Source organism: Microtus pennsylvanicus, chromosome 14 (assembly GCF_037038515.1).
Source record: "Microtus pennsylvanicus isolate mMicPen1 chromosome 14, mMicPen1.hap1, whole genome shotgun sequence".
NCBI classification, from domain to species: domain Eukaryota; kingdom Metazoa; phylum Chordata; class Mammalia; order Rodentia; family Cricetidae; genus Microtus; species Microtus pennsylvanicus.
Genome location: NC_134592.1, coordinates 29,751,838 through 29,779,288, shown reverse-complemented (window position 1 = coordinate 29,779,288; position 27,451 = coordinate 29,751,838). Strand labels below are relative to the sequence as shown.

The following is a 27,451-nucleotide window of genomic DNA, read 5'->3' as shown; positions in this document are numbered from 1 at the left end:
CCCCCCATCACCAGCTTGTGACTGACACACACCTGACACACCTCCAAAGTCTCCCCCCCCCACCCCCACCAGCTTGTGACTGACACACACCTGACACACCTCCAAAGTCTCCCCCTGCTCCCCCCCCATCACCAGCTTGTGACTGACACACACCTGACACACCTCCAAAGTCTCCCCCCCCCATCACCAGCTTGTGACTGACACACACCTGACACACCTCCAAAGTCTCCCCCCCCCACCCCCACCAGCTTGTGACTGACACACACCTGACACACCTCCAAAGTCTCCCCCTGCTCCCCCCCCCATCACCAGCTTGTGACTGACACACACCTGACACACCTCCAAAGTCTCCCCCCCCATCACCAGCTTGTGACTGACACACACCTGACACCTCCAAAGTCTCCCCCCCCATCACCAGCTTGTGACTGACACACACCTGACACACCTCCAAAGTCTCCTCCCTACCCCCCCACCAGCTTGTGACTGACACACACCTGACACACCTCCAAAGTCTCCCCCCCCCCATCACCAGCTTGTGACTGACACACACCTGACACACCTCCAAAGTCTCCCCCCCCATCACCAGCTTGTGACTGACACACACCTGACACACCTCCAAAGTCTCCCCCCCCATCACCAGCTTGTGACTGACACACACCTGACACCTCCAAAGTCTCCCCCCCCATCACCAGCTTGTGACTGACACACACCTGACACACCTCCAAAGTCTCCCCCCCCACCCCCCACCAGCTTGTGACTGACACACCTGACACACCTCCAAAGTCTCCTCCCCCCCCACCAGCTTGTGACTGACACACACCTGACACCTCCAAAGTCTCCCCCCCCATCACCAGCTTGTGACTGACACACACCTGACACCTCCAAAGTCTCCCCCCCCACCAGCTTGTGACTGACACACACCTGACACACCTCCAAAGTCTCCCCCCCCCATCACCAGCTTGTGACTGACACACACCTGACACACCTCCAAAGTCTCCCCCCCCATCACCAGCTTGTGACTGACACACACCTGACACACCTCCAAAGTCTCCCCCCCCCATCACCAGCTTGTGACTGACACACACCTGACACACCTCCAAAGTCTCCCCCTGCTCCCCCCCCCATCACCAGCTTGTGACTGACACACACCTGACACACCTCCAAAGTCTCCCCCCCCCCGCACCAGCTTGTGACTGACACACACCTGACACACCTCCAAAGTCTCCCCCCCCATCACCAGCTTGTGACTGACACACACCTGACACACCTCCAAAGTCTCCCCCCCCCATCACCAGCTTGTGACTGACACACACCTGACACACCTCCAAAGTCTCCCCCTGCTCCCCCCCCATCACCAGCTTGTGACTGACACACACCTGACACACCTCCAAAGTCTCCCCCCCCGCACCAGCTTGTGACTGACACAAAGACAGAAACATTTCTTGACCCTTCTTTGCCACTATCCTGACCAACACATGGAATTAGGGTCCCTGTTTCCTGGAGGTTTCAGAAATATTTGGGAGTCTCCATCTTCCTGGTAGAGTGAGGAGGGAAAATGAGCCATAGAGGCTAAAACCCAACTGTCGGTGTTCTAGTTGGAATAATGCCGTTTTCTTGGTGTATTATAACCAGTTCCATAGCTGTGTGCAGGTTGCTCGAGTGCCCTGCAGTGGACGAGTGGTGGTGCCATTGGAGTACACAGACTGTTATGTGCCCTGCAGCGGAGGGGTGGTGGTGCCCTGCAGCGGAGGGGTGGCGGTGCCCTGCAGCGGAGGGGTGGCGGTGCCCTGCAGCGGAGGGGTGGCGGTGCCCTGCAGCGGAGGGGTGGCGGTGCCCTGCAGCGGAGGGGTGGCGGTGCCCTGCAGCGGAGGTGGGGGACGGTGCCCTGCAGTGGAGGGGTGGCGGTGCCCTGCAGCGGAGGGGTGGCGGTGCCCTGCAGCGGAGGGGTGGCGGTGCCCTGCAGCAGAGGTGGGGGGGTGGTGCTCTGCAGCGGAGGGGTGGCGGTGCCCTGCAGCGGAGGGGTGGCGGTGCCCTGCAGCGGAGGGGTGGTGGTGCCCTGCAGCGGAGGGGTGGCGGTGCGCTGCAGCGGAGGTGGAGGATGCCCTGCAGCGGAAGGGTGGCGGTGCCCTGCAGCGGAGGGGTGGCGGTGCCCTGCAGCGGAGGGGTGGCGGTGCCCTGCAGCGGAGGGGTGGCGGTGCCCTGCAGCGGAGGGGTGGCGGTGCCCTGCAGCGGAGGGGTGGCGGTGCCCTGCAGCGGAGGGGTGGCGGTGCCCTGCAGCGGAGGTGGGGGACGGTGCCCTGCAGCGGAGGGGTGGCGGTGCCCTGCAGCGGAGGGGTGGCGGTGCCCTGCAGCGGAGGTGGGGGACGGTGCCCTGCAGTGGAGGGGTGGCGGTGCCCTGCAGCGGAGGGGTGGCGGTGCCCTGCAGCGGAGGTTGGGGACGGTGCCCTGCAGTGGAGGGGTGGCGGTGCCCTGCAGCGGAGGTGGGGGACGGTGCCCTGCAGTGGAGGGGTGGCGGTGCCCTGCAGCGGAGGGGTGGCGGTGCCCTGCAGCGGAGGGGTGGCGGTGCCCTGCAGCAGAGGTGGGGGGGTGGTGCTCTGCAGCGGAGGGGTGGCGGTGCCCTGCAGCGGAGGGGTGGCGGTGCCCTGCAGCGGAGGGGTGGCGGTGCCCTGCAGCGGAGGGGTGGCGGTGCCCTGCAGCGGAGGGGTGGCGGTGCCCTGCAGTGGAGGGGTGGCGGTGCGCTGCAGTGGAGGGGTGGCGGTGCCCTGCAGCGGAGGGGTGGCGGTGCCCTCACTATATTTAGACCTACATTATGAGCTTCATTTTGCCACCTTAGCAATAATTCTGTCCACAAGTGTCCTTGGGTCTGCTCACAGTGTGGCTGCTATAAGAACTGAAAGAGGGGGCTGGAGAGATGGCTCAGCGGTTAAGAGCATTGCCTGTTCTTCCAAAGGTCCTGAATTCAATTCCCGGCAACCACATGGTGGCTCACAACCATCTGTAATGGGGTCTGGTGCCCTCTTCTGGCCTGTAGGAATACACGCAGACAGAATATTGTATACATAATAAATAAATAAATATTAAAAAAATAACTGAAAGAGGTTCCTAGCGCCCCCTGATTCAGATGAAGAAAAGCTTTCTTGTGCTCAGGTCCTCACTGAGATTCTCCAAGTGGTCTTGATAACCAGTGATAATCCAAAACAGAAGCCTACCCAACAGTACTGCATTGGACTTTTAAACAGGACTTAAAAGCAATAAATACAGATGCTGTATGATAAGAAGTGTGACATAGAATAAGTTAGCAGACTAGGATTAACTATCCAAAAACGAACCCTTATATGATGATGCTATTGATTGTCGACCCAACTACCGGAACTGTGCAGTAGAGAGAGCAAGTGGCCCTGGGACAATGGGCTGTCCACTTGCAGAAGAATGAAGTTGGATCCTAGTTCATACTGTACATAGAAATTGACCCCAAGCTGGCAGAATACAAGAATTAAAGCTAAGCCAGGCAGTGGTGGCACATGCCTTTAATTACAGCACTTGGGAGGCAGAGGCAGGAGGATCTCTGTAAGTTCAAGGCCAGCCTGATCTACAGAGCCAGCGAGTTCCAGGACAGGCTTCAAAGCTACAGAGAAACCTGTATCAAAACAAACAAACAAACAAAAAACCAGAAAGAATTGAAAGAATTAAAGTTAAAATTCCTATATATAGGAGTATGTTTTTATGACTGACTAAGCAGCAGTTTCTTACTTCTTATACATCCCCATAAAGCTCCATAAATACAGTTAAAGTGGACCCCATTAAAAAAAGTTTGAATTGTGTGCTTCAGAAGATACCATCAAGGAAGGTACAGACCAGAAAAGGGGATGTTGGGGAGATGTCAGTTCATAAGAGCATTTCCTGCACAAACACGAGGATCTGAGTTCAAATTCAGCACAGGTGAGGGAAGCAGCCAGAAGCAGAAGGCTCACTGGGCCTTGCTGCGCACTACTCTAGCTGCAGGTTCCGTGAGAGACCCTGTCTCCAGGGAACAAGGTGGCGAGTGATAGAACAGGTCCCTCCTGTCCTCCTCTGGTCTCTGTGCACACATGGGCCACACAAACATGCATGCATGTGTACATGTACCACACCAAAGCACACACAAAGACAGGTACAGAGCAGGGGAAAATAAATGCCAAGTATATGTTTGGCAAAAGACTTTATCCAGAATACATTCAGAATTCTTAGTCAACAATAAAAGGACAGGCAGTTTAGAAATAAAGGATTTCAGAGACATCCCTTTAAAGAACGTGCACAAGTGGCCCATAACAGCCTAGAAAAGATGTGTCATTAGGAAAACGCAGTTCAAAACAGAGCTAGGGGATAACAAGTCTGGATGAAGATGGAGAGGAACTGGAATCTTTACACACTGCCGATGAACCTGTAAAGTGCTGTTGCTGTTTGGGAAAGAGTTGGCGGTCCCTCGGGGTTAAATATGCTGTTACCAATTAACCCAGCCACCCATATGTGATGGTAGGTTTGAGTGCAAGGGTGTGTGGTAGCAGAACTCCTAAGAGCCAACACGTGGAAGCAACCTGACGTCTGCCACATAATAAAAAAAATACAGTGTACACACAGCTGTGAAAGAAGGGTGAGCCGCCGACGCACACCACTACCTGGGCATGCCTTGAAAACGTGAAGTAAAGCCAGTCACAGAGCACCATGTATCACAACCCTGATGACGTAAAATGCACAGGCTGGGTGTGGTGGCACATGCCTGTCCTCCCAGCACTCGAGGGCTAAAGCAAAAGGATCCTGAGTTTGAGGCGGGCCGTGGCTACGTGGACCCTGACTCAGGCAAACAAACAAAATGTACAGAAGAGATGATCTCATAGACTTAAAGTACATCGGTGGTTTCCTAGGCTGGGGGTGAGGGAGGAGGGTGAATTTCTGGAATAAGGAAAGCTTTCTAAAATTGGGTTTTCGTGTTACACCACTGTGTAATAGTAACTTGTGAATTGTGAACTCAGTGGGTGGATTCTGTTCGGATGTGAAATACAACCAGAGCTACCAGCATGCACCTGTGACTCCAGCAGGGAAACCGGGAACACAAAGTCACCCTCCTATGTAGTCTGAGTCCCAGGTGATCTTGAGCAACCTGAGGGGCGCCCTGTCTCCAAAATGCAAGCAAAAAAGACGTAGTATCTATCCAAAAATTTAATATTTTAAAGATCAAGAATAGAGCAAGCTGGTGTGGTGCGCCTATCATCTCAGCAACTGGGAGTATGAGGCAGGAGGATTACCATGAGTTTGAGCCCAGCCTAGGCTACGTACACAGTAAGTTCCAGGCCAGCCTGACCTATAGGGCGATACCCTTCTTTCGAAACAGAACAGAAGGCCTTCGGTGTCAGCAATAAGTTTTTACTTCTCCCCGCACCATCATCACTCTGTAACAACGCCCCCACTCTGTAACAAGACTCATTTAGGCCTGGAGCTGTGGCTTAGAGGTTAAGAGCACGCACGGCTCTTCCAGAGGTCCAGAGTACAGTTCCTAACACCCAGTCAGAGCATCTGATGCCTCCGCCAACCAGGGCACCAGCACACAGGTGCACACACTTCTACATAATTAAAAGCAAGAAAATGTATATTTTAAAAAAAAACAATTTCTGATAGACTTTTAAAGGTTTATTTGAAGATGCTTATTTAGTGTGCCCTGCTCATGACACATAACATTGGCTTATCCAACGGTGTTTGTCTGTTTTTCTTTAGGTGTGCTATAAGATCTTGAGAGGAAAGGCATGGGGCCCCCTGTTACCCACAGTGTTTTACATTGTCAAACAGCTTCTGCGTTTGGCACGTGGCAGCTGTCACTGGGCCTGGCCTCACTTGTGTGTCCCTGTTTGGAAAGGTGTCAGGCTCCAGGGGACCTCTATGGCTTTAGTCCACCGAGAGCTCAGGGGACTTTGACTATAGTTTCAGGGCCTTAAGCTTCACCGCATGCTCCAAATCCAGGAGGGAGCAGCTGAGAATGGGGCTGGCTGGCCCTGCTTGCTTCCCTGCCCTCGGTAATCCCTCCAGTGCTGCTCCCAGCCACCCCTCCTCCATCCAACACAGCCCTGCTGCTGACCATAAAGACAATGGGCCTCAACAAGTGGCTTGGTCTTTGAAAGGTGACTCTTGGAGATACCTTAAGTGACCCTGGGCTGGCCAGGCCGCTCCTGGTACTTCCTTCTGCGGAGCGCCAGACATTTTCCTGGCTAACCTTCTGCAATCATGCCTGATCCAAAAAAGCAGGGGCCTGCTGCTGACTCCCCCAGGGATCCAGGCCTTACTGTTCCTGTCATTAGGGAGCCGAGCACCTTCCATGTTAACCAGAGGAGCAGCAGGCTCCAGTCAGCCTGGTTCATAGGAACAAGCCTCCGAGCCTCCGTTCTGACACCTGAGTTCTGAGGCACAAGCAGCTGTGATAAATGGAGAAGCTGTATACACTGTGTACGTGTGTGCACATGTATGTTTCTGCTGCGCTGTAGTGTTAGAACCTAGCCAAGACGGTACCGTTTTCCTTAATTCATCTTTCTCTTTCACAAACCTGGCTTCGTAGGAAGACAAACGAAATCCCCCACCCATTCATTAGTAGCCTGGCGTTTACTGTGTGCAGGCCTGTCACGGAGGACACTTGAAATTAAACTAATTCTCCTTTCTCCCTAGCCCCAGATTGATGAATTATCAGGATTCCAAATCACATTTACAAGCAACTGCTTCCTCATGGCCCAGGGCAGGAAAGCAGCTGCCTCCCTGGGTGAAGGAGGTCTGAAACCTGTCACAAGTCCCCACCTCTGAGGGTGTCAGGTGGGAGAAAGGGCAGGCCGCCTCCTTTTCTGACCAGCCCCAACTCTCCCCTCAGCTGTGTAGGAAGGGGCCTGTGCCCTGGTCATGGGAGTTCGGGAAGCCTGGTGTGATCAAGAGTAGGTTAGCCCAGCTCTTCTCATTTCCCTTCCAGAAAGAGCACGGGCAGGAATGGGCTCCGAAGTATTCAGTTTCACATCTGCTCCAGGAATTAACCTCGCATAAATCTGCTTTTCTTTTAAGCATCCTGAAGCATCCCAGAACTCCCCCACGCTCCCCGTTGACTTCCCCCACCTAGGAGCAGCTGAAGGGCTCCCAGAGAGATCATCCATTGATCTTTGTCCTTGCTACTGAAAGAGAGAATCTCAGAGTCTTAGAAGAGAGTGGAGTTGGACTCTCCACGGAGGGTTTAGAACAGAATGTGAGGTACGTACCAGCAGTGTGGTGTGCCAAAAAGAAGGCCCGATTTAGAAGGGGGAAGCAGCTTCTCACCTCAGCTTGCGGTTTGCGTGAGCTTGGGCTGGTCACCCACCCTCTCTCAGCTAGTAAAATCAAGGCCATGTTTCCCAAAGTATTCAAAATATACAGGCTGCCGCCTCCAACTGGTCTGAGGAATGCTGCCTTCCACTGCCAGTTCTGAGAGGCTCTAGTAAGGACTCTGAAGAGCCTGCCCTCCGCGAGGCTTTAAAGCAGGGGGTCTCAAATTTATATGCCTTGGGGCCATTTGTTCTCCAATGCCCAAATAATAGCTTGACATTTTGAGAAACGAGGTTGCACTCCAAAATGCTGCAAAGCTATAACCCATCACGGGATGTGTTTGCTATATTCAGTTTAAAGTCACTTTTTGACTTCCCTGTTTCATTCAAGGGAAAAAGGAAAAAGAAATTTCCGACATGACAAGGTGACTCCTGGTGTTACAATTCAACAGAGTCATCGATAGACTTATGAAAAAGCGCCACATCTTTTATCCAGGTACTCAGGAAGCAGAAGCAGACAGATCTCAGAGTTTGAGGTCAGCCTGATCGACACAGTGAGTTACAAGCCAGCCAGAGCTACAACGTTGAGACTTTAGACGAAACGTTCTGGGGTCTGGACCGTCCGCTTTCCCCTCCGCCTTTCATTTCATTGTTTATTTTATTGTTCTCATGTGCTTTGGGGGTGCGTGACCCTGTTAATTCTGTGAATTAATTGTGCTCCCGTGGCGTAGTCAACCAGTGCCCAGTACGCGCATGCTCAGCCTAAAATTTGGCACACATGGAAACTAACACAATGACTAGATCAAAGGGTCCCTAACATACATTCAGTGTGTAAGTGTACATATAAGAAAAAATTAAATTGCCATTTTATAAGGCCAAGAATGACTGTAAATTCTCCTTAAATTAGCATATGTTACTTAATTAAATTTCTAGTGGAAAAATAACATAGAACAAGGAGTTAAGGAGCAACCAGATCAAGGGCTGCATGGGCAATGCATGAGGGGAAACTAGAAACAGACGAAGATCCTCTTGCCTTGAGAAATAGCAGTGTTTTATTACTGGACAATTCCATACATATATATGATGTATTTTCATCATCTTCACAGTCCTTCCTCCTCCCCCCCCCACTCCTACTGAATCCCTTCTTGCCAACAAATCCCCCTCCCAACTTTCACATGTTTTTGTGTGTCCATGGCCTGTGCAGTGTGGTCAGAGGTGCTTTCATGAGTAGAGGAAGGTGGGAAAGGATCCCCCTCTCTTGGTAGCCCTATTAATGGTGTTAAGCACATGTTTATAGTCTTGAGTTTGGTAATCTCTCTCTCTCTCTCTCTCTCTCTCTCTCTCTCTCTCTCTCTCTCTCTCTCTCTCTCAACCATGCATGCATGCATGCACGCACGCACACATGCGCACGTGCACACATCCCATCTGTCTGTCCTCCTCGTCTCTTACAGTGCTGCTCTTGCTGTGCTGACTTGTTCTTCAGGATCTTGCCTTCGTCCTTTCCTTCATTTTTATCCAACCCCACGTAGTACAATTTCAAATCTAGACATCCAGTGCCCGCCGCCATACATAGCATCACAGGTCAGGATACACTGCATTCAGGAGGCAGAGGCAAGAGCATGGCTTTGAGTTCAAGGCTAAATGGCTTAATTCCATGCCAGTCTGAGACACAGAGTAAGACCCTCTGAGACCCTGTCTTAAATGTGGAAGAAGAAGAAAAAAGGTTGGGCATGACTTGGCCCCCATGTAAAGGTGCTTGTCTCCAAACCTAGCAGCTGTTTTGAGTCTCTGGGACCCATGGGTAGAAGGCAAGAACTGATTTTGATAACTTGCCTTTTACTTCTACACCCCTGGCACACAAGCTTAAAAATTAATTAGTTAAAATAATAAATTAATAAATACTATAAAGTATAAGTAAATAAGTCATTTTTAAGTCCAGAGGTGGTGGTTCATGTCTTTGGTCCTATACTTGGGAGTCAGAGGCCTGAGAGACTGAGTTCAGGGCCATCCTGATCTACATACAGAGAGAATTCTAGGGCAGCCAGGGCAGTAGAGTAAGACCATGTCTCCAAACAGAAATCAGCAACAAAGCCAGTGCAGAGTCCTAGAGCCTGGCATGCTGGTGTTCCCAGCGTTCAGGAGTTCAAAACCAGCCTGGACTACATAGTGAATCACTGTCTCCAATCCCAAGGTTTGCCCTGTAGGTGAATGGTGGAGCTTTGCCTGGAGGCGGAAGGCCCTGGGCGGCCCTGGGGTCTGTCCCCTGCCCTGATGATGGCTGTTGTCACCATTGGCCCTGCACACCCGTCCACGTCCCATGTCTGGACAACTCTCCCTGCTGCCGCACACAGAGCTTCTCTTTCTAGAACCATCTCTTACCATCAGCTCTTCCACCACCCCACTGTCCTCTCGTGAAATTTGCTGAGATGTTATATTTTACTCTTCCTCTGCCACTACCTTGTTAGTTTCTAAAGGATCTAGGAATTATGTTCTTCAACCATTACACACATTGTCATGTGTGCACATATGTTACTTACATCATCATATGTGTATAGTGGACGTAGGTAAACATGACATAAATGAGCGCCGTCTCCACACTTCGGTTCCTTGAACTCCTAAAAGGAAACATAAATGCCATCCATGTTTATAATCTTGTTTTCCCTGAAATTCAAAGGCTGTGCTATTCTGTGTAGCCAGAGCTTTCTGTGAAAGTCTACCGTGTAGATGGTGGAGGGTCTGTCTTTCATAATCTGAGAAGGTTAAGTCCACTGACCATCAAACGCAAGGATGATGCTCAGATGCTTTGACTGCTCTACTAGAGGACCTGTTCCCAGCACCCACATGGCAGCTCACAACTGGCTGTAACTCCAGCCCCAGGGGATCCAGGCCCCCTTCTGGCCTCTGAGAACACCAGGCATGCACATGGTGCACACACTTTCATACATGCAGACAAAGTGTCTTCTTCACAGGATGGCTGGAGAGACCATCTGGGATGCTGGGATACCTATAAAAATGATTTTTTTCTTCACTAAAAAGTAAAAAATAAGAAGTCTGTGATGTGTATGCAGCTGTCATCCTAGCACTCAGAATGCTGAGGCAGAGGGACCACAGTGCAGGGCCAACCGCAGCAATGCATCAAGATCCTGCCCCAGAGTGGGGCGATATTTAGGTCCAGATGGTACAAATCTTCCTGAGTCAGCTCCAGAATGTGGGGATATGTGTGCCCACATTGACGGATCGGCCATTGGCAGAACGAATTGTTGGCTTCTGTCTATTTTCCCTTCCTTTCAGCATAGCCTTTGGAGGGAAAGCAGAAAGTAAAATGTCACCTAGCACAGCATTATTTTACTTCTTAAATTATTTTTATTCATAATTTTGGAGATGAAAAATGCAAATAGAAAATACATGAGACAGTTCGGTGGGGGGAAAAAACCCTGGACTTGGCTTCTGTACCTTCCCTAGCCACACACGAGCTGTACTGTCCTCCGTGGACAGCCGGCCTTTCTGGACTCGGTTTTACCATAGGACTTTGGAAACCCTTCCACTTAGAAATATTTTTAATGTCTGCCACGTGTCAGATATTCTGCACCTGAATTAAAACGGCTGCCATGTCTTCTTCACGGGGTGGCTGGAGAGGCCAGATGGGATTCTGGGAAGGCCAGTAAACTGTCTAGATTCCTGGTTTTGTTTTTTATTCTCTTGTGACATCTCAGTCTTAATCCGCAGACAGCAAACACCCGCCACTAAAAACAGAGCATTGATTTTACTTGTAGCAAAGTTTGAAACAGAAAAGTATTTGGCCTCCCCCCACTTCACAGTAAAGCCCCCCCCCCCCGGCCACACTATTTTTTTTGCATAAATATTCAGTTAACATGATTTCTTTGTTGGTAGGTATTGGGAATTGTGTAATAAATTTATCCCCAAATATGATTCTACAAGCCTTTATTGCCTCAGTTCCTGTGGCTTGGGCTTCCTGGTTCAGCCGCCATCTTTGGCTGAGGTTTCACCTGTAGTTGTAGGCAAGCTGGCAGTAGGGACTCTGGGCTCATTGTGAGATGAACTGGAGAGCAGCTTCTAGAATCTCACTTTTGCGCTTGCTGGCCAGCCCCTCATGTGCCCTTTCCCAGGGGTATGTCTGTCTGTCTGTCTGTGCTTGGCCAGATTATGTCTTCCCCGATCTCAGGTGGGAAGCTCTCCCTTCCCAGTCCTCTCAGAATGAGGCTGCACTTGGGGACACATCTTTAAAGACATGATTAAATTAAAATGAAGCTGTCCCTCTGGGGCCTCATCCCTTCTGACCCGCTAGAAGAGGACACTCCAGGCACAAGAGTTCCCTGAGAAAAGACCATGTGAAGACACAGAGTAGAGAAGCCAAACCTACCAGCACCCCCAGAGCTGAGAGAACAGTGAGATTGTGTTACCTACTTCCGTCCTGGTGTGTATTTTGTATGATAGCCCTAACAGACCAGTAGAGCGCTCGTGGGTTAGAGGGATGGCGAGAAAACCCCTAGGGGGGATCCTCCAGACTGGACATGAATATCACAGACAGACCACCTTGCAGGCTGCCAATCAACAGTGGTTTTGTTTCCATGTGTGTGCTACTTAAAAAAGAAAGAACATTAAAGAGATGACCAGTTTGGAGGTGATTTTACATGGCAGATCCATTTACCAAACACTTGGGCACCCTTATAGCGGTAGGGTTAATTCAGACTGCAGAACCATTCTGAGAAACGAAGGTTGTGGTGGAGAAGAGATAAAACTCTGGCTTGTAGCATAAGGTTCTCTGAGGGTAGAGAAGAGCACTTATGAGGTAGGATGAAGATAAACAATACGATGTATCCTCAGTCCAAGGGTCACATGGTGATCCTCAGCCCTGCGTGCGTGCTGGCTCTGGGGTGAGGAGAAGACAGTGTACAGACAGTGAAGCCGCACAGGGCTCCAGCTTTAAGAGCTCGCGTCCTCACGAGTTAGGGAACTGCTCTGACTGTACTCAGGTCGGTGGCCGTAGAGGGGTGTAAATGAGAGGAGGTTAGAGACGGGCGTGCAGTGCACCATAATCCTCAGCAGGGTGAGGCTGTGTGAGACAGCCAGTGAAGAGCAATAAAGATGACTAAGGGGCTGGGTGGATTAGCTTGGGTGATAAACATGAAATAGCAGACACATCCCGGAGCCTTGATGAATTTACAGGAAGAGGTTTGCAGGGGAAGGGTTGGTGATTGTTGAAGCCTAGCTTTAGTTGAAGGATCTGGAGCCCATATGCCTGGTGATAGCAAGCTGGCATCTGATGCCCCAGCAAAGACACGGGTTCCCATTGGCTGTATAGCCTCTAATGACCTCCCATACCACAGCAAAGATCCAGATTCCCATTGGCTGTGTAACCTTTAATGACCTCTGATACCACAGCAAAGACCCAGATTCCCATTGGCTGTAGCTCTAACATTAATAGCATTGTCAGTATGACTGCTCATGCTGGTCTAAGCGCCAGCATCCATGTGACAGAGCTGTCATTGTTTCCAATGGAGGTTAAACTTCATTTCCCACAACCTTAAGGGACCCTGATATGGGGGTACAGGCATCATCCCCTTCGCTTTCAGAGTGTCCTGAGAAACAGCACCTCCCTTGTTGCACTGGCCACGACCTCTCCTGGGTGGGCCTCGGTTGTCAGGGAGGGAGAGGCTGTTTCCTGTTAGCTATTGGTTGCAGGATGACAGACCGACAGACAGATCCTAGGGCCCATCTTACTTTTCCTTACAAAGACATCTTGAGGTTTGCATATTTGCATACAGACTACCTGAGGAGTGCTCTTAACCAAGATGTCTCTGTGGTGACGCTTTCCGAGATATATTGCTACATAAAAAAATGGAAGAGCCGAAAGCAAAGCACAGTCATGCTCCTGTCTGTGTGTCGGCTGTCATGAAAAAGACACATGAGCGGCCACTGGTCGGGACCAGACATCTGGAAGCCCCAGAGCAGAGGGCGGGAGAGACACTTGAACTTTGAATCTCTCTTTCTCTCTCTCTCTCTCTCTCTCTCTCTCTTTTTTAAATCATGTTTATTTATTTTGTGTGTACACATGCACGCTTGCATCTCTGTGAGGTTTGTGGGAGTCCGTTTTCTCCTCCTATCATATAAAAGCTAAAGATAGCGCTCAGGTCACCAGGCTTGCTGGCAAAGCCCCTTTACCACTGAGGACATTGCTTTATTTCAGTTTGGTTGTTTAGTTTGAGCCATACATGGCTCGGTTTTAAATACTTTTTTTTTTATTTAAAGAAAAGGTCTGGAGGCCAGCCATATGACTCATGGATCACTTGCTGCGAAAGCACAAGGCCTGCTTTTGAACCCACAGCGGGTGCCATAACCAAATCAGGCTTGGCTGCACATGCCTGCAACCCCACTGTTGGGTAAGCAGAGACAGGCAGATCCCAGCCTAGCTGCAACAGCAAGCTCTGGGTTCAGTGAGAGACCTGCCCCCCCCCCAAAAAAATAAGGTGAGCAGTGATAGCAAACAGGGCCTGCTGCCCACTTCTGATATGCATGTGTGCATCCGTGGGAATACACCTGCACACGTACATGACACTCACCATGCACACACGCACACACAAAACAGAAAAACCCTGGGCAAATGAAAGTCAAGTTACCATCCTAGCCTTTGAACCCAGCTTGTTCTCGTGAATTAAGTTCGTGTTGAACATGAGTTCAGAGGCTGTGACAGTAATGTGACTTTAAGATTTGTCCACACAAATTTTTTAATTTTTAAATATTTTATTTTGCTATATATTTGAGTATTTTGCTTGTATATATTGTATGTGCACCACACACGTGCCCAGTGCCACAGGCACTTAGAAGTGGGCATCTGATCCCCTTGAACTGGGGTTTTGATGATTGTGAAATGCAGCTGGGAACCAAATCCGGGTCCTCTGCGAGAGCAGCAAATTCTCTTAACCCTTATACCATCTCTCCAGCCCCAAAATACGGCACCATGGTCTAGTGAAGGTTGGAATGGCCGTTTCCTGAGGGGGTGCTCTGGGCAGTTCTTCCTCCAGCTCTTTCTCTCTGTGGTCTCGTTGTCTTCATTAGTTTACACTTCTCCTGAATTTTGGCTTTTGCCTTCACTCGGACAATCCTGGTGTCTGGATCTCCACTGGTGGTATCTAGAAGACATTTTTGTTGGAAGCAGCTGGACCTGATTCCGAATACCCATGCAGGGAGTTTGGTTCATGCTGCTGGCGAGTTCCTATACTTTCTGTATTAGTTGCTCTTCTCGTTGCTGCCACACATTACCTGACCGAAGCAGGGCGAGGGACCGGGGGTTTGTTTTGTGGGAGGGCACAGTCCTTCGTGTGGGGAAGGTATGGTGGAGATCATGCCAGCAGGAGTGTGGCTGGAGACTCCTTACATCCCCGTGGGCCAGAAGCAGGGCCAGCTTATAAAATGCAAGGCCCACCTGCCCTTTACCCATGACCTACTTCCTCAGTAAGGCTCCACTTGTTAACAATTCCAGACCATCCTATAACAGCACCATGAGCTAGGGACCAAGTGTCCAAACGTGAGCCTCTGGGGGACATTTCACATCGCCTGTCTCCATTCCTCTCTGCCTCCTGCTCTTTCTCCCACCTTCATCCATTTTGATTCCTGTCATGGCTTTGTTAACCTCACTGTCTCTTACTTTCTGTGGCTTCATCTGTGTGGAAGCATCATGGGATGCGGGGAGTGAACAGCTCCAGCCTTACTGTTGACAGTCGAGGGGCCAAGTCCAGGAGCTGTGCTCTTTCTACTGAAGTAGAAGCATCCCTCAAGACAATAGTGGCGAGGTCACCTCTTGAAGGAGTTGCTGTGGTCAAGGGGATGTTGACTTGGGCCAAATGTGGGCCACTTGCCAGCTTTTGTGATCCAGGGAATATGGAACTATTTCCAGTCTGGCCAGAATAACCTAGTTGATATCAAGGGAGGGGGTGGGACACTTTCCCAAGGGGCCTAAAACCATAAGCAAACAAAAGGTGCCATGGACCAGACCAAACAGTCAAGTCCCCTACATTCCGCTCTGACTTCTATACAAATGCAGGCTTTGAGTACGATAAAGGAGCAATAAGCATTTCGTGTCATGCCTGGAACCAGATATGTTTGCCTGTGTTCAGTACACAGTGGCATCAAGCACACTCATGTTGTGAAGCTGGCACCACCGTCCACGTGCAGACTTCATCTCGTAAAGCTGCTGCTCTGTGCCTATTAAATGACTGCCCCGAGCCACTGTTCTCCTTCCCATCCCTACGGGTTTCACCACTTGATGCCTCACGTTAGTGGGAATGTGCGTTATTTGACCTTTTGTGACTGGCTTGTTTCACTTAGCATAATGTTCTTAGGGTTCATCTGGGTTATAACGTGCGTCTGAGTTTCCCTCCCGTTTAAAGCTGAATAAGACTCTCTCGTGTGAACATGCCACGTTTTGTCTGTCTGTTCAGCCAGCAGTGACCCTTGGGTTGCTTGCTGCCGCCTTTGAGCTAGGTGTTATATGTGGAGCCATACGGTTAACTTCAATCCTGTGTTTGTTTCTTCTGTAGATACACAGAGGAATGGAATTACTGGATCTCATGGTAATTCTATTTTACATTCCCACCACCAGTACCCAAGAATACTGTTTCTCCCACCTGCAGCGACACTTTTGTCTCGGGGGCCCCTTGTCCATACCGCTGGGTTTCAGTCCTGCATTTTCATATGTGCACACAATGTGTTTTGATTGAATCTACTTCCTTTAGCTCTGACACCATCTTGTGTTCCCAGTGATCCCCTGATCCCCTTCCTCTCAACTAGTGTACCCTCTACTTTCATGTCCTTTTTTTTTGAGGGGGGGGGAGCAGTGAGTTTAAGTAAGGTGGCTTATGGGAGTGTGAGTGAGGGGTTGCTTCCAGCACCCCTCTGGTGACTGTGGCTTCCCTTACAGTGCGTTAACTAAACAGTGACACGTTCTGTTTGCAGCAGCAGCCTTGTGACGGATGAGACAGGCCTGGCCTGTGGCACTGTGCAGCGTCACCTACAGGGATTAAAGCTATAGGTGAATAAACTCCTAAGGAAAGAGCGTGCTGAAAAGCAGCTCAGAGCCCCGGGCTAAGAAAGCCCCAAGGAGGCCCAGCAGCTGGCCCCTGCAGACATCTGGGTATTTTAGACCCCAGAAACGCATGGCACGGGGGTGACTGTTGGGCTTAGATGCTGAGACAGGTGCCTTTTTTTGATTGTCTGGGAATGGATTTTTGTTTAGATTCTTTCCCTGTGACTCATCCTCCATAGAAGCCTTCTGAACGTGTAGAGCACTGTCATGTAGCAACCTCTGACGTTTGTCCAGCTCCTTCCGCATTGCCGAGGAGGGACGTAAGCACAGGGACTGTGGTTTGTCTACGTTTATTTGTGCTCATCTCAGCGGCTCGGGATGATGGCCTGGGGTTGCTGGAGGCCAGGTCTGCGGAGATCCTCACATCACGAGTCCTGCCCCCCTGATGCCTGGGAACTTAGTCTCCTCAGCGCGTGCCATCTCCCTCAGCAGCTTCGGAATAGAATACGCCGTTCCTCTCGGCTTCCTCTAAACTATTAAAGAATTTGGTGATTCCCTCGTGGGAACAGTGGTTTGTTTTTGATTTTGTATTTTGGTTTGGTTGGTTGTTTTTTTGTTGTTGTTTGAGACAGTTTCACTATGTAGTTAAGGCTCACCTTGAACTCGCTATATAGCCCAGGTTGATATAGAGCCTAGGGTGATCCTGGCATTTTAGCCTCCCAAGTCCTGGGATTACAGGCGTGGGTCGCCATGCCCGAGTTCACAGCAGGGACTTTTAAACTATGAGCCGTGACATAGCAGTAATGGGTCACTGAATCAATTAGCAGGTCACATTTAGGTTCATGAGAACTAGCCAGTAGCATCATGGTGGTTATTTGAATTCAGTTGTGGTATAAATCCGCTACCAACACAAAGTTGGAGCCTTTGTTTGCTTTATCAGGGAGAGATGGCCTAACAGTTGGTAGTGCACTCGGGGTCACACCTGTCAGCAGCCCCCCAACCCCAGCGGAAGGAAATGCACTATAGAGAGAAAAGTACCAGGGACCATGTATAACAAAGTACTAAGGCTTCTGTTGAAGTCATGGCATGTGTGTTCCATTTTTGTAACTACACCTCAGTCCTAAAGCAGTTTAAAGGCCACCCAGGTCTCTACATCTGCCCAGGTCTCTATGTCTGCCCAGGTCTCTATGTTTGCCCAGGTCTCTATGTCTGCCCAGGTCTCTATGTTTGCCCAGGTCTCTACGTCTGCCCAGGTCTCTACATCTGCCCAGGTCTCTATGTCTGCCCAGGTCTCTATGTCTGCCCAGGTCTCTATGTTTGCCCAGGTCTCTACGTCTGCCCAGGTCTCTATGTCTGCCCAGGTCTCTATGTCTGCCCAGGTCTCTATGTTTGCCCAGGTCTCTACGTCTGCCCAGGTCTCTACATCTGCCCAGGTCTCTACGCCTGCCCAGGTCTCTATGTTTGCCCAGGTCTCTATGTCTGCCCAGGTCTCTATGTCTGCCCAGGTCTCTATGTTTGCCCAGGTCTCTATGTTTGCCCAGGTCTCTATGTCTGCCCAGGTCTCTATGTTTGCCCAGGTCTCTATGTCTGCCCAGGTCTCTATGTTTGCCCAGGTCTCTACATCTGCCCAGGTCTCTATGTTTGCCCAGGTCTCTATGTTTGCCCAGGTCTCTACATCTGCCCAGGTCTCTACGTCTGCCCAGGTCTCTACATCTGCCCAGGTCTCTATGTTTGCCCAGGTCTCTACGTCTGCCCAGGTCTCTACGTCTGCCCAGGTCTCTACGCCTGCCCAGGTCTCTGTGTCTGCCCAGGTCTCTATGTTTGCCCAGGTCTCTACATCTGCCCAGGTCTCTATGTTTGCCCAGGTCTCTACATCTGCCCAGGTCTCTACGTCTGCCCAGGTCTCTACATCTGCCCAGGTCTCTATGTTTGCCCAGGTCTCTACGTCTGCCCAGGTCTCTACGCCTGCCCAGGTCTCTGTGTCTGCCCAGGTCTCTATGTTTGCCCAGGTCTCTACATCTGCCCAGGTCTCTACATCTGCCCAGGTCTCTATGTTTGCCCAGGTCTCTACGTCTGCCCAGGTCTCTATGTTTGCCCAGGTCTCTATGTTTGCCCAGGTCTCTATGTTTGCCCAGGTCTCTATGTTTGCCCAGGTCTCTACATCTGCCCAGGTCTCTACGTCTGCCCAGGTCTCTACATCTGCCCAGGTCTCTATGTTTGCCCAGGTCTCTACGTCTGCCCAGGTCTCTACGTCTGCCCAGGTCTCTACGCCTGCCCAGGTCTCTGTGTCTGCCCAGGTCTCTATGTTTGCCCAGGTCTCTACATCTGCCCAGGTCTCTATGTTTGCCCAGGTCTCTACATCTGCCCAGGTCTCTACGTCTGCCCAGGTCTCTACATCTGCCCAGGTCTCTATGTTTGCCCAGGTCTCTACGTCTGCCCAGGTCTCTACGTCTGCCCAGGTCTCTACGCCTGCCCAGGTCTCTGTGTCTGCCCAGGTCTCTATGTTTGCCCAGGTCTCTACATCTGCCCAGGTCTCTACATCTGCCCAGGTCTCTATGTTTGCCCAGGTCTCTACGTCTGCCCAGGTCTCTATGTTTGCCCAGGTCTCTATGTTTGCCCAGGTCTCTATGTTTGCCCAGGTCTCTATGTTTGCCCAGGTCTCTACATCTGCCCAGGTCTCTATGTTTGCCCAGGTCTCTACATCTGCCCAGGTCTCTATGTTTCCTTCCGACCTTCCTTGGGCAGCTGAAGCCCTGCTTTTCTGATTCAGGCACAGGGCTGTGCCCAGGCCCTCTATAACCTGACAGTGCTATGTCGACTACAGGAGGATGGAGCTGGGTTTTTACAGACTGGAAGTCACTGTTCTAGAGTAGACAGAAGAATCCCTGCTTATGGGGTCTGTCTGTCCTTTTGGAATCAACGCTGTGTAAGAATGGAGTATTCTTAAAGCCCACTAAAGATTTACTGTCATAAACTGAAAACACATTAAGAATCATTAAAGCCCAAAGTTGAAGCATAAATAGCAAAATGGGATAATGGGCTCACTTTTCAAGTGGGTCAGTGGATAAAGACACTTGTCACCAAGCTCGACGACCTGGGTTCAGTCACCAGGTCCCACAGGATAGAAGGAGGCAGCTGCCCCCCCCAGTCTGACCTCTGACCTCCACATAGCTGTGACATATAAATATGTCCAAGAGTAAACATGAGAAGAAATTATAGTCATATTAAAGGCCATGGTTCTGCTTCCCTCTCCATCTCCAGGATGACCTCTAAGGGGACCAGAAGTTTTTCATACAGTAATTATTCTTACAGTGATTATTTTACAGTTTTTTAACACAGGGTTTCATTGTTCAGCCCTGGCTCGCCTGTAACTCAGAGATCCACCCGCCTCTGCCTCCCAAATGCTGAAAGTAAAGGCGTGCACCGCCACACCCAGCTGCAAATCTAAATTTGTATATACAGACAGAAATAATCGGATCTGCTTAGGTAGACTGTGCTTCCAGACGGGCGCAATAGTCACAGCACGGAATTAGAACCCAAGAAGTTTCATTTAGATCAGCTATGCAATTTTTAAATTTTCATAAAAGGGTAGCTATTAAATATACTCATGCCAAAAATAAAAACAAAAAATAAGAGGCCGTTGCACAATTAAAGTGGCCTTCCCTCTGAATATCACTGTCTACGTGCAGGGACAGGAAGAAATGTTCCACTGAGCCTCATTGGGAAGTCGTCTAGAGACACCTGTTTGTGCTCCATGATGTTATTTTACCAACACATTTATCTGGTACTGTCCTATTAAGAAAATGAATCACAGTAAGAAAACTATAATTAGAGGTTAGTAAGAGTCAAATATGTCTTTTAAAAGTATACGTTTTCCTAGACGGAGAGTTAGCCTGGTGCAGTGGTACACATCTGTAATAGTAACACTTAGAAGGGGTTGAAACAGGGTCAAGAGTTCAAGGCCAGCCTGGGCAGACTGTCTCAAAATAAAAAGGCTTATTGAATAAAAACGATAACAGAATTCCTTTATATAGATTTATACTAAAAATCATTTGCTTATTCTCAAATAGAACATCTCAGAACTAAGATTGGTGTTGATATCATGGCTTAGACCAAGTGCCTTCATTGTTCATTCACAACTAAAAGGGGTTCCGGGAGCATTTGGTGTGAGAGCCAACTCACTGCTATGCTGGTCGGGCTTAACTCTGGCGACCATGCCCCAAGGCTGCCTTCTCGTTACCCCAGCTGACTTAGCTTTGAAGACTATGCCCCACGGCTGCCTTCCCGTTACCCCCGGCTGACTTGAGAAAACCCTTGCAGCTGTGTCTGCCAGGCAGGGTTTCACGAAACAGATCCGACACTCTTGTGCCTGTGTTGTTCATTCCGCCACGCTGGATCAGTGCCCAGGAAGGTGAGGGGCAGAGCGTGGCTCTCGTTCCAGCTGTCCCTGTCTGCTAATGTCACTCAGGATATAAATAAATGGATTAATTCACTTCCCTTTTCATCAGACTAGAATGATGCCAGAAGGGACTACCAAGGCCTCTTTGACCATTTGGAAAGGCCTTAGGGACTATCCTAAGAGAGAAAGGTCTTTGCATTTAGACAACTAAAAACAAACACAAAACCCCAGCACCTCATAAAATAGGCATGGTTGTGTGTGCCTGTAATCTCATCTTCAGGGAGGTACAGGCAGGAAGGTCAAAACTGTAAGGTCAGTCCTCTGCTTGGCTATATAACAAGTTCTAGCCAGCCTGGGATACCTACGACAGTGCTCGGCATGGTGTAAACCATGGTATAAAACACAGCCTCTGCACTTCCAAGAGAATAGCAGAGGTGCTAGACGTGGTGACTCATCCCAGAAGTCCCAGGTGGAGGCCAGAAGCAAAAGAAGCCACTGGGATGGATTTCCATGACCCCTCCAGCCCTGCCTGCCATCCAGGCACTGCCTCCTGGAGAGCAAGAACCAGATGGTCCTACCTTGGCAGTGCTCTGTCAGGGGAGTCCTCCTAGTGCTCACGTGGCCGATCATTCCGTGTGGTCATAAACACAAGCCAGGAGCAAACAGAAAAGCGGGCTGAAGGAAAGCTGGGTCTCTGGAAGTCTGCTCTCTGTGGACCGGTATAATGTAGTTTCCAGGGGCATGCTGGGGTAGTTGAGGGGCAACCCCAAGTGGGCCTTGTGATTTTGCTGCTTGTTGCTTAGGAAACAACATGGTAAGATGTCACTAAGTGGGCCACCAAGCACCAAGTCCTCACGTATGAGTGTGTCATCCCAAATACATGGGTTAGCAAAATACAAGAAAGAATGTTGAGGCCAGGATGTCAAAAGCAGAAGAGGATGAGAGCGGCAGCCTAATGGGTGACTTCAAAGGACAGCTCGCAAGAGTTGGCTCTCTCCTTCCACCGCATGGATCCCCGCGATCCAACTCTGGTGGTCAGGCTTGGTCGCAAGCACCTTTACTCACTGAGTCATCTTGGTGACCCTAGAGGAATCCTCCTTTAACCCAAACCTCAAATGATTCCCACAGGTAAAACTCTACGAAATGAAAGGTCACAGTTAAATAATAGAATGGATCAGTAACCAGCATTATGAACAAAAGCCGGCAAGGCAGCCGATGCTAGATCTGCAGGGACCAAGACACCGAAATCACCACGTGATGCAAAATGAATGTCTTCATGGCTAGAGAAATTAGGGGGAGAAAAAAAAATGAGTAAAAACAGTAGATTAGAATTGTGATAAGCACATGTTCAAAAGAACCGTATGTCACGTTCAGATTTGAAAATATGATGGAATTTAACAATTAGTGGATCAAGCTGGGTGGTGGTAACACACGCCTTTGATCCCAACACTCAGGAGACAGAGGCAGGCAGATCTCTGTGAGTTTGGGGCCAGTCTGGTCTACAAGAGCTAGTTCCAGGACAGGCTCCAAAGCTACAGAGAAACCACACTGTCTCAAAAAAAAAAACAAAAAAAGAAAAAAGAAAAAAGAAAAAAAAAAGTCAGTGGTTGGCAGATTAGACCCAGCTGACAGGGACTTAATGAACTCAGAGGTGTGTTTAGACAAATTATCTGGAATACAGAACCAAAGAAGGAAAGAGAGAGCTGGAAAGTCAATTGAGAAGGCCCAATGGATGTGTAAGTGGAATTCTGGAAAGAAAACATGGGAAAGGGCTGATGTTTGAGAAGGTAATGACTGAAGATGCCTCAGAACTGATGGAAAGTGCACATGCTGTGGACTTCAGAGAGAGCAGGGTCACTGTCTCCAAAAGCAAGACAGAGCACCGAGGAGGAAGCCAGCTGGCGATGACCATTGGCCTTCACCATATGCACCTCAACACACACACACACGTACGGGAAAACATACACTTGAAGAATGAGTCTCAGCATCCTCCCTTGCCCTGGGAATTGAGCAAATGATGGGAAGATAGCCATGAAGAGCTTCCTGCTGATCATTTCATTCATTTATTCACGCGTTCATTCTTACAGCGCCAGGGCTCAACCTCGGGCTCCCACGGCTCATGTCTATAACGCCGGCTCCGGGGGTTTTCTCATGGTTCTGGGCATATACTCATAGCTCCCCCCCACAAACATAATGATAGATCTTTGAAAAAGAAATGACTATTTATTAACCCAATTTTAAATTAAAAGCAGTCAAGGAAAGGCTAGAATTCAGAGCATTGCAACCGAGGAAGGACTGTGGCTGGCTGGTTGGTTACCTGATGCAGGCTTGTCCCGAAACCCAGTGTATGTACGGGGGTGAGGTGGGATGGGGGTGGGCACAAGGCAGAGCGTTAGCTGACAACCTGACACTCAGGATTGAGATCTCAAGAGCACATTCAAAAATGCTGTGGCTGACCCTGAGCTCTGGCAGGGAGAACGCTTTTAGCATCCTCTGTTTAGAAACATGAGGGTGTTTGTTTTGAACAGAGGAGTTTTACTCTACTGTTGCCTAGGCTGTCTTTGAACTCCTGGGCTGAGGTGATCCTCCTGCCTCAGATTCCTGTGTAACAGAAACTACCAGAAGGTGTCTAGGCATAGTGAGGAAGAATGAAGATGTTTTCATACTTGTGGGCATGGCAGCTTCATTGTGGTTCCAGCTCTGCGGAAACCGCAGGAGCGGAATGGCTTGAAGCTAGGAGTGCAGAGTCAGCCTGGGCTGCACAGCAAGAGTAATAGGTAAATGAGAATAAATGGTTTTGCCCAAGAAAAAAAAGCAGAGATGCCCAGGATGCAGCAGCACCAGAACATAGACCGTTTAGGATGCTTTGAGGAGAGGATTAGAGGATTGTGTGCTCCAGGGTGAGCGTCCTTTGCCAGAGACCCTGCTTTGCATTAGGAACTGTCCTCCATCACTGAGCGCTTGACATTCTCTTTTCCAGATCCCACTCATACTGACCGATGACCTGGAGACTGGGGAAGAAGAACCTGTTGCGCACTCCTGGGAGCGGGACGGGGGGCTATGCCTCCAAGGTGCTGCCAGGGGTCTATAGTATTTTTTTGCTGCCTCAGAGTCCCCAAGGCCTTCAAGCAGAAGTGGCAGTAGATGGTTGCCATCAGCCCAACCAGGGCAACAGGGAAGCAAATCCCCTGGGTTTGGTGGAACTTGGCAGTGGGGACTCTGGCCTGATGCGTCACGTCCCCTTCAGAGCACGAGTGTGCCTCCCCTGCCCTCCCCTCCCCACCCTGCTAGGCCCTCTCTGTCCCTCTTGCTGCTCTCCCAGATGATATAAAAGAAGCTCTTTGGCTATTTGCATCTGGCTTTTGCTTCTTTTCCAGATTGAAGGATTAAGTTTATTTTATTTTGTACGAGCTTCAGATCCCAAAACCATCCACTAAACTCGATCTTCCCTTGGGGTAGAGGAGCCAACAGCACCGGTTCCCCAGAGTGGGGAAGCAAGCAGGCGACTGCCATTGGGATAGGCGCCTTTTGGAATTACTGACTTCTAAGATTAATAAAGTAATTCAATTTTTCTTTCCTTTTTTTTCCATTCACTAATTTCCCATCAATCAATATTCACAGTCAGGGCTAACATGGAACCAACATTTCATTTTGTTTCATATCTCACTGTTGCACCGTTTTTCAGTTTTCGTTTTAGAATGGGAGCTATCAAGAAACTTAGCAGATGGGAGCACCAGGCTAGTTCCCAGAGCCATGGAACTGGTGTGTGCCACCACTCCTGGCATGTCCTCCAGCAGCCTTATTCACTGTGGTCCTGAGTGGGGTGTGGATGTGCCCACTTGCACCCAGCCTCTCCACGCAGTTGCTCCCGGTGACTGCAGCACACATTAGATCTTCCCTCCAACGTCTGCTGCGAGTCGGACTTTCAAGAAACCCCCCCATCAACCTTGTTGAAATCCAGACAGAAAAAATGACACCTAAGAAGACAGATGGGTCCTGTGTGGTGACTCATGCCTCTCATCCCATCATGAGGAAGGCAGGGGGATTACCACGACTTAGACACCAGGCTGGGCTGGACTTTGTAGTGAGTTCAGTACCAGCATGGAAGTCAGAGTCCCAAGACCTTGTCTCAACAAACTGAAGAAGAGGAGGGGGGTGAAGACAGAAAAGGGGGACTTTGCTTTCTTTTTAGTGCATGAATTGGGTTCAGGCACAGTGGAGGATTAGGACTCTCAAGAGCAGGATAGAGAAAGGTTTCCATGTAGTCTAGGACCATCTTAACTGCTCACTTGATCTGAGCTGGCTAGACAACACATTCTGATTCCTCCATCATCGCTTTCTGCTGTTAGAGCTGGAGAAAAAGGTCTGGAGTTCTCCGCCTGGCAATCTGGCCCAAAGGAGCGCGAGGACATGAGTTTAGGGTAAGAACTTTCAAAGCAGCTGTCACACTCAGAGTTGCTCTCGGCACCCGATCAGAGCAAAATCCTCTCTGCCCACCAGGGGCTAAAGCCAGACTCCAGTCTTGTCTTGCCTTGGTGCTTCCAGGTCATTCTTTCGGGTGCTGGCCTTGGCTATAAGCCAGGTGGATTGTTCTAGCCTTCCTCCCCCAGTCAAGGTGTCCTCTCCAGTCCTGCCGCTCTCCTCAAAACAAGTGTGTGCCGTTGAAGACAGTGGTTCAAATGGCCCCAGGGCTTGTGAGCGGCCCAGGAAAGGGAAGACTAGACTGCAGACCTTCCCGTGTGCTTGTACATGTTATTTGACAAGAGTAGTGTCTAGCGTGAGAACACCTGTAATCACGGTGTGTTCTTTAAGATAGCATCAGGAAGCATATCCAGTTGCCTTGGTTCAAACTTATAGCAGGACCCTGGGAGACAGGGTGAAAGGGACAGAAAGATTATTTCCTGCATCCTTATTGATGCTGGAAAGGACCTGTATCTGATGCAGTGCACTTCTTCCCCGAAGGCAATTTATGGAGGCAGCCTGGACCCTGCCCCAGTGGGAGCAGACCTCTAGGTCTGCAGCCTAAAACTGTATGTTACTTCTGTTTGTATTCGGTTTTGTTAAACCTTGTTTGTAAGTCTTTTGTCTGCATGTATGTCTGTGAACCATGTACCTGTAGAAGCCAGAAGAGGATGTCAGACCATATGGAACACGAGTTACAGTTGGGTGGTTCTGGGAATTGAACCCTGGTCCTCCAGAAAAGCAGCCAGTTCTCTTAACATTTCTTAAGCCTCATATTGTACATCTCTTCTGAACATGAGAGACTTTCATGCCTACTGAAGTTTGAGGATAACTGTCACAATTAATAGATTGTAGTATTTGGACCAGGCATGGCGGTGCATACCTTTAATCCCAACATTCAGGAGTCATTTGAAACAAGCCTGATCTTCCTAGGTGTTCCAGGGCAGCCATAGCTACAGTGTAAAAACCTGTCTCAAAACTAAACTGGCTGACATGTTGGCATATTTCTCCTACCACATACACACGCACACACACACACACACACACACACACACACACACGCATGCACGCACGCACGCACGCACACAAGACAGAACACTTCCACAACCAGGATTCAAGCTGGGGACAGGGGCCACTGTATAAATGAGTTAGGCCTGAACAAAGCACAGAGATAGTCTTAGTGGCTGTGGTAGTTTGATTGTAATTGGCCCCCATAATATAGGGGTGGCACTATTAGGAGGTGTGGCTTGGTTGGAGTGGGTATGGTCACGGTGGGGGTGGGCTTTGAGGTTTCCTGTGCTCAGAATACTGCCCAGTGTCTCAGTCTACTTCCTGTTGCCTGCAAGCTGTAGGACTCTCAGCTACTCCGCCAGCACAACATCTGCCTGCATGTTGCCACGCTCCCCGCCATCATGACAATGGATTAAACTTCTAAAACTGTAAGCCAGCCACCCCAATTAAACGTTTTCCTTATAAGACTTGCCGTGGTCATGGTGTTTCTTCACAGCAACAGAAGCCCTAACTAAGGCAGTGGCCAACCTCGGGAGTTGGGTCTTGAACTCAGAACAAGGTTTGCACACACTCATACGTCCTTCCACCTGCAGGCTTCAGCTTTAGTCAGATCAGTGGTTGTGCCTTGGTGGTTGTGCCCCATGTTGGTAGCTTTCCATAGCTGCTAAGACCAGAGGGTTCCTTGCTCTGCTGGCTCAGTCCAGAGACTACCGTAGATGCTAAGCCACAGTGGAATTCTGCATTGCCCTGGGATCTCTTGCCTCTAAAGAGGCCCGCCGTCTGAAAAGGAGTTCCTGGTTGCCTTTGCTAACAGCATCTGTCTCATTTGGAACCATCTACCACATGGGGCTTCTCTAAGGCTTGACGTGGTTTCCAAAACTGGTGGCGTGTATCATCTAGATTGAATCTAATGGCACATTCCTACACACAAGGGTACACACCTTACAGTTATCCAGAGGGGTGTGTGTATGTGTGTGTGTTCCTCTCCACCTTATTTCTTGAGACAGGCTCTCTCATTGACCTGGAGTTTGTAATTTCAGCTAGACTGGCTAGCCAGAGAGCCTCCAGGAATTACCTGACTCGGCCACTTTCCCCGTCCCCAGGACTGAGATTACAGATGGCCATGGCTATGCCTGACTTTTGCATGGGTTCTAGAGAGCTAGACTAGGGTACCATTTGCACAACAGACACTTACCCCACTGGGCCATCTCTCCCCGGCCACAAGATTGCTATAAA

The 27,451-nt window shown here is 49.8% G+C and overlaps 1 protein-coding gene across 13 annotated transcripts in view; it reads left to right on the top strand.

Annotated features, from left to right (window-relative positions):
• Window positions 1-26,678, top strand: part of Ttll5 (tubulin tyrosine ligase like 5) — a 276,835-nt gene extending 250,157 nt beyond the window's left edge. For 3 of the 13 annotated variants that reach the window (XM_075947972.1, XM_075947969.1, XM_075947959.1), the window contains one exon: window positions 23,724-24,316. In XM_075947972.1, coding sequence (XP_075804087.1) covers window positions 23,724-23,746 — 23 coding nt within the window. In that variant the 3' untranslated portion in view covers window positions 23,747-24,316. Of the gene's footprint in view, window positions 1-20,033; window positions 20,159-23,723 lie in introns of those variants that run through there. The other 10 variants (XM_075947956.1, XM_075947965.1, XM_075947970.1 and 7 more) reach the window with 6 other exon arrangements.
• Window positions 26,679-27,451: the final 773 nt, after the last annotated feature.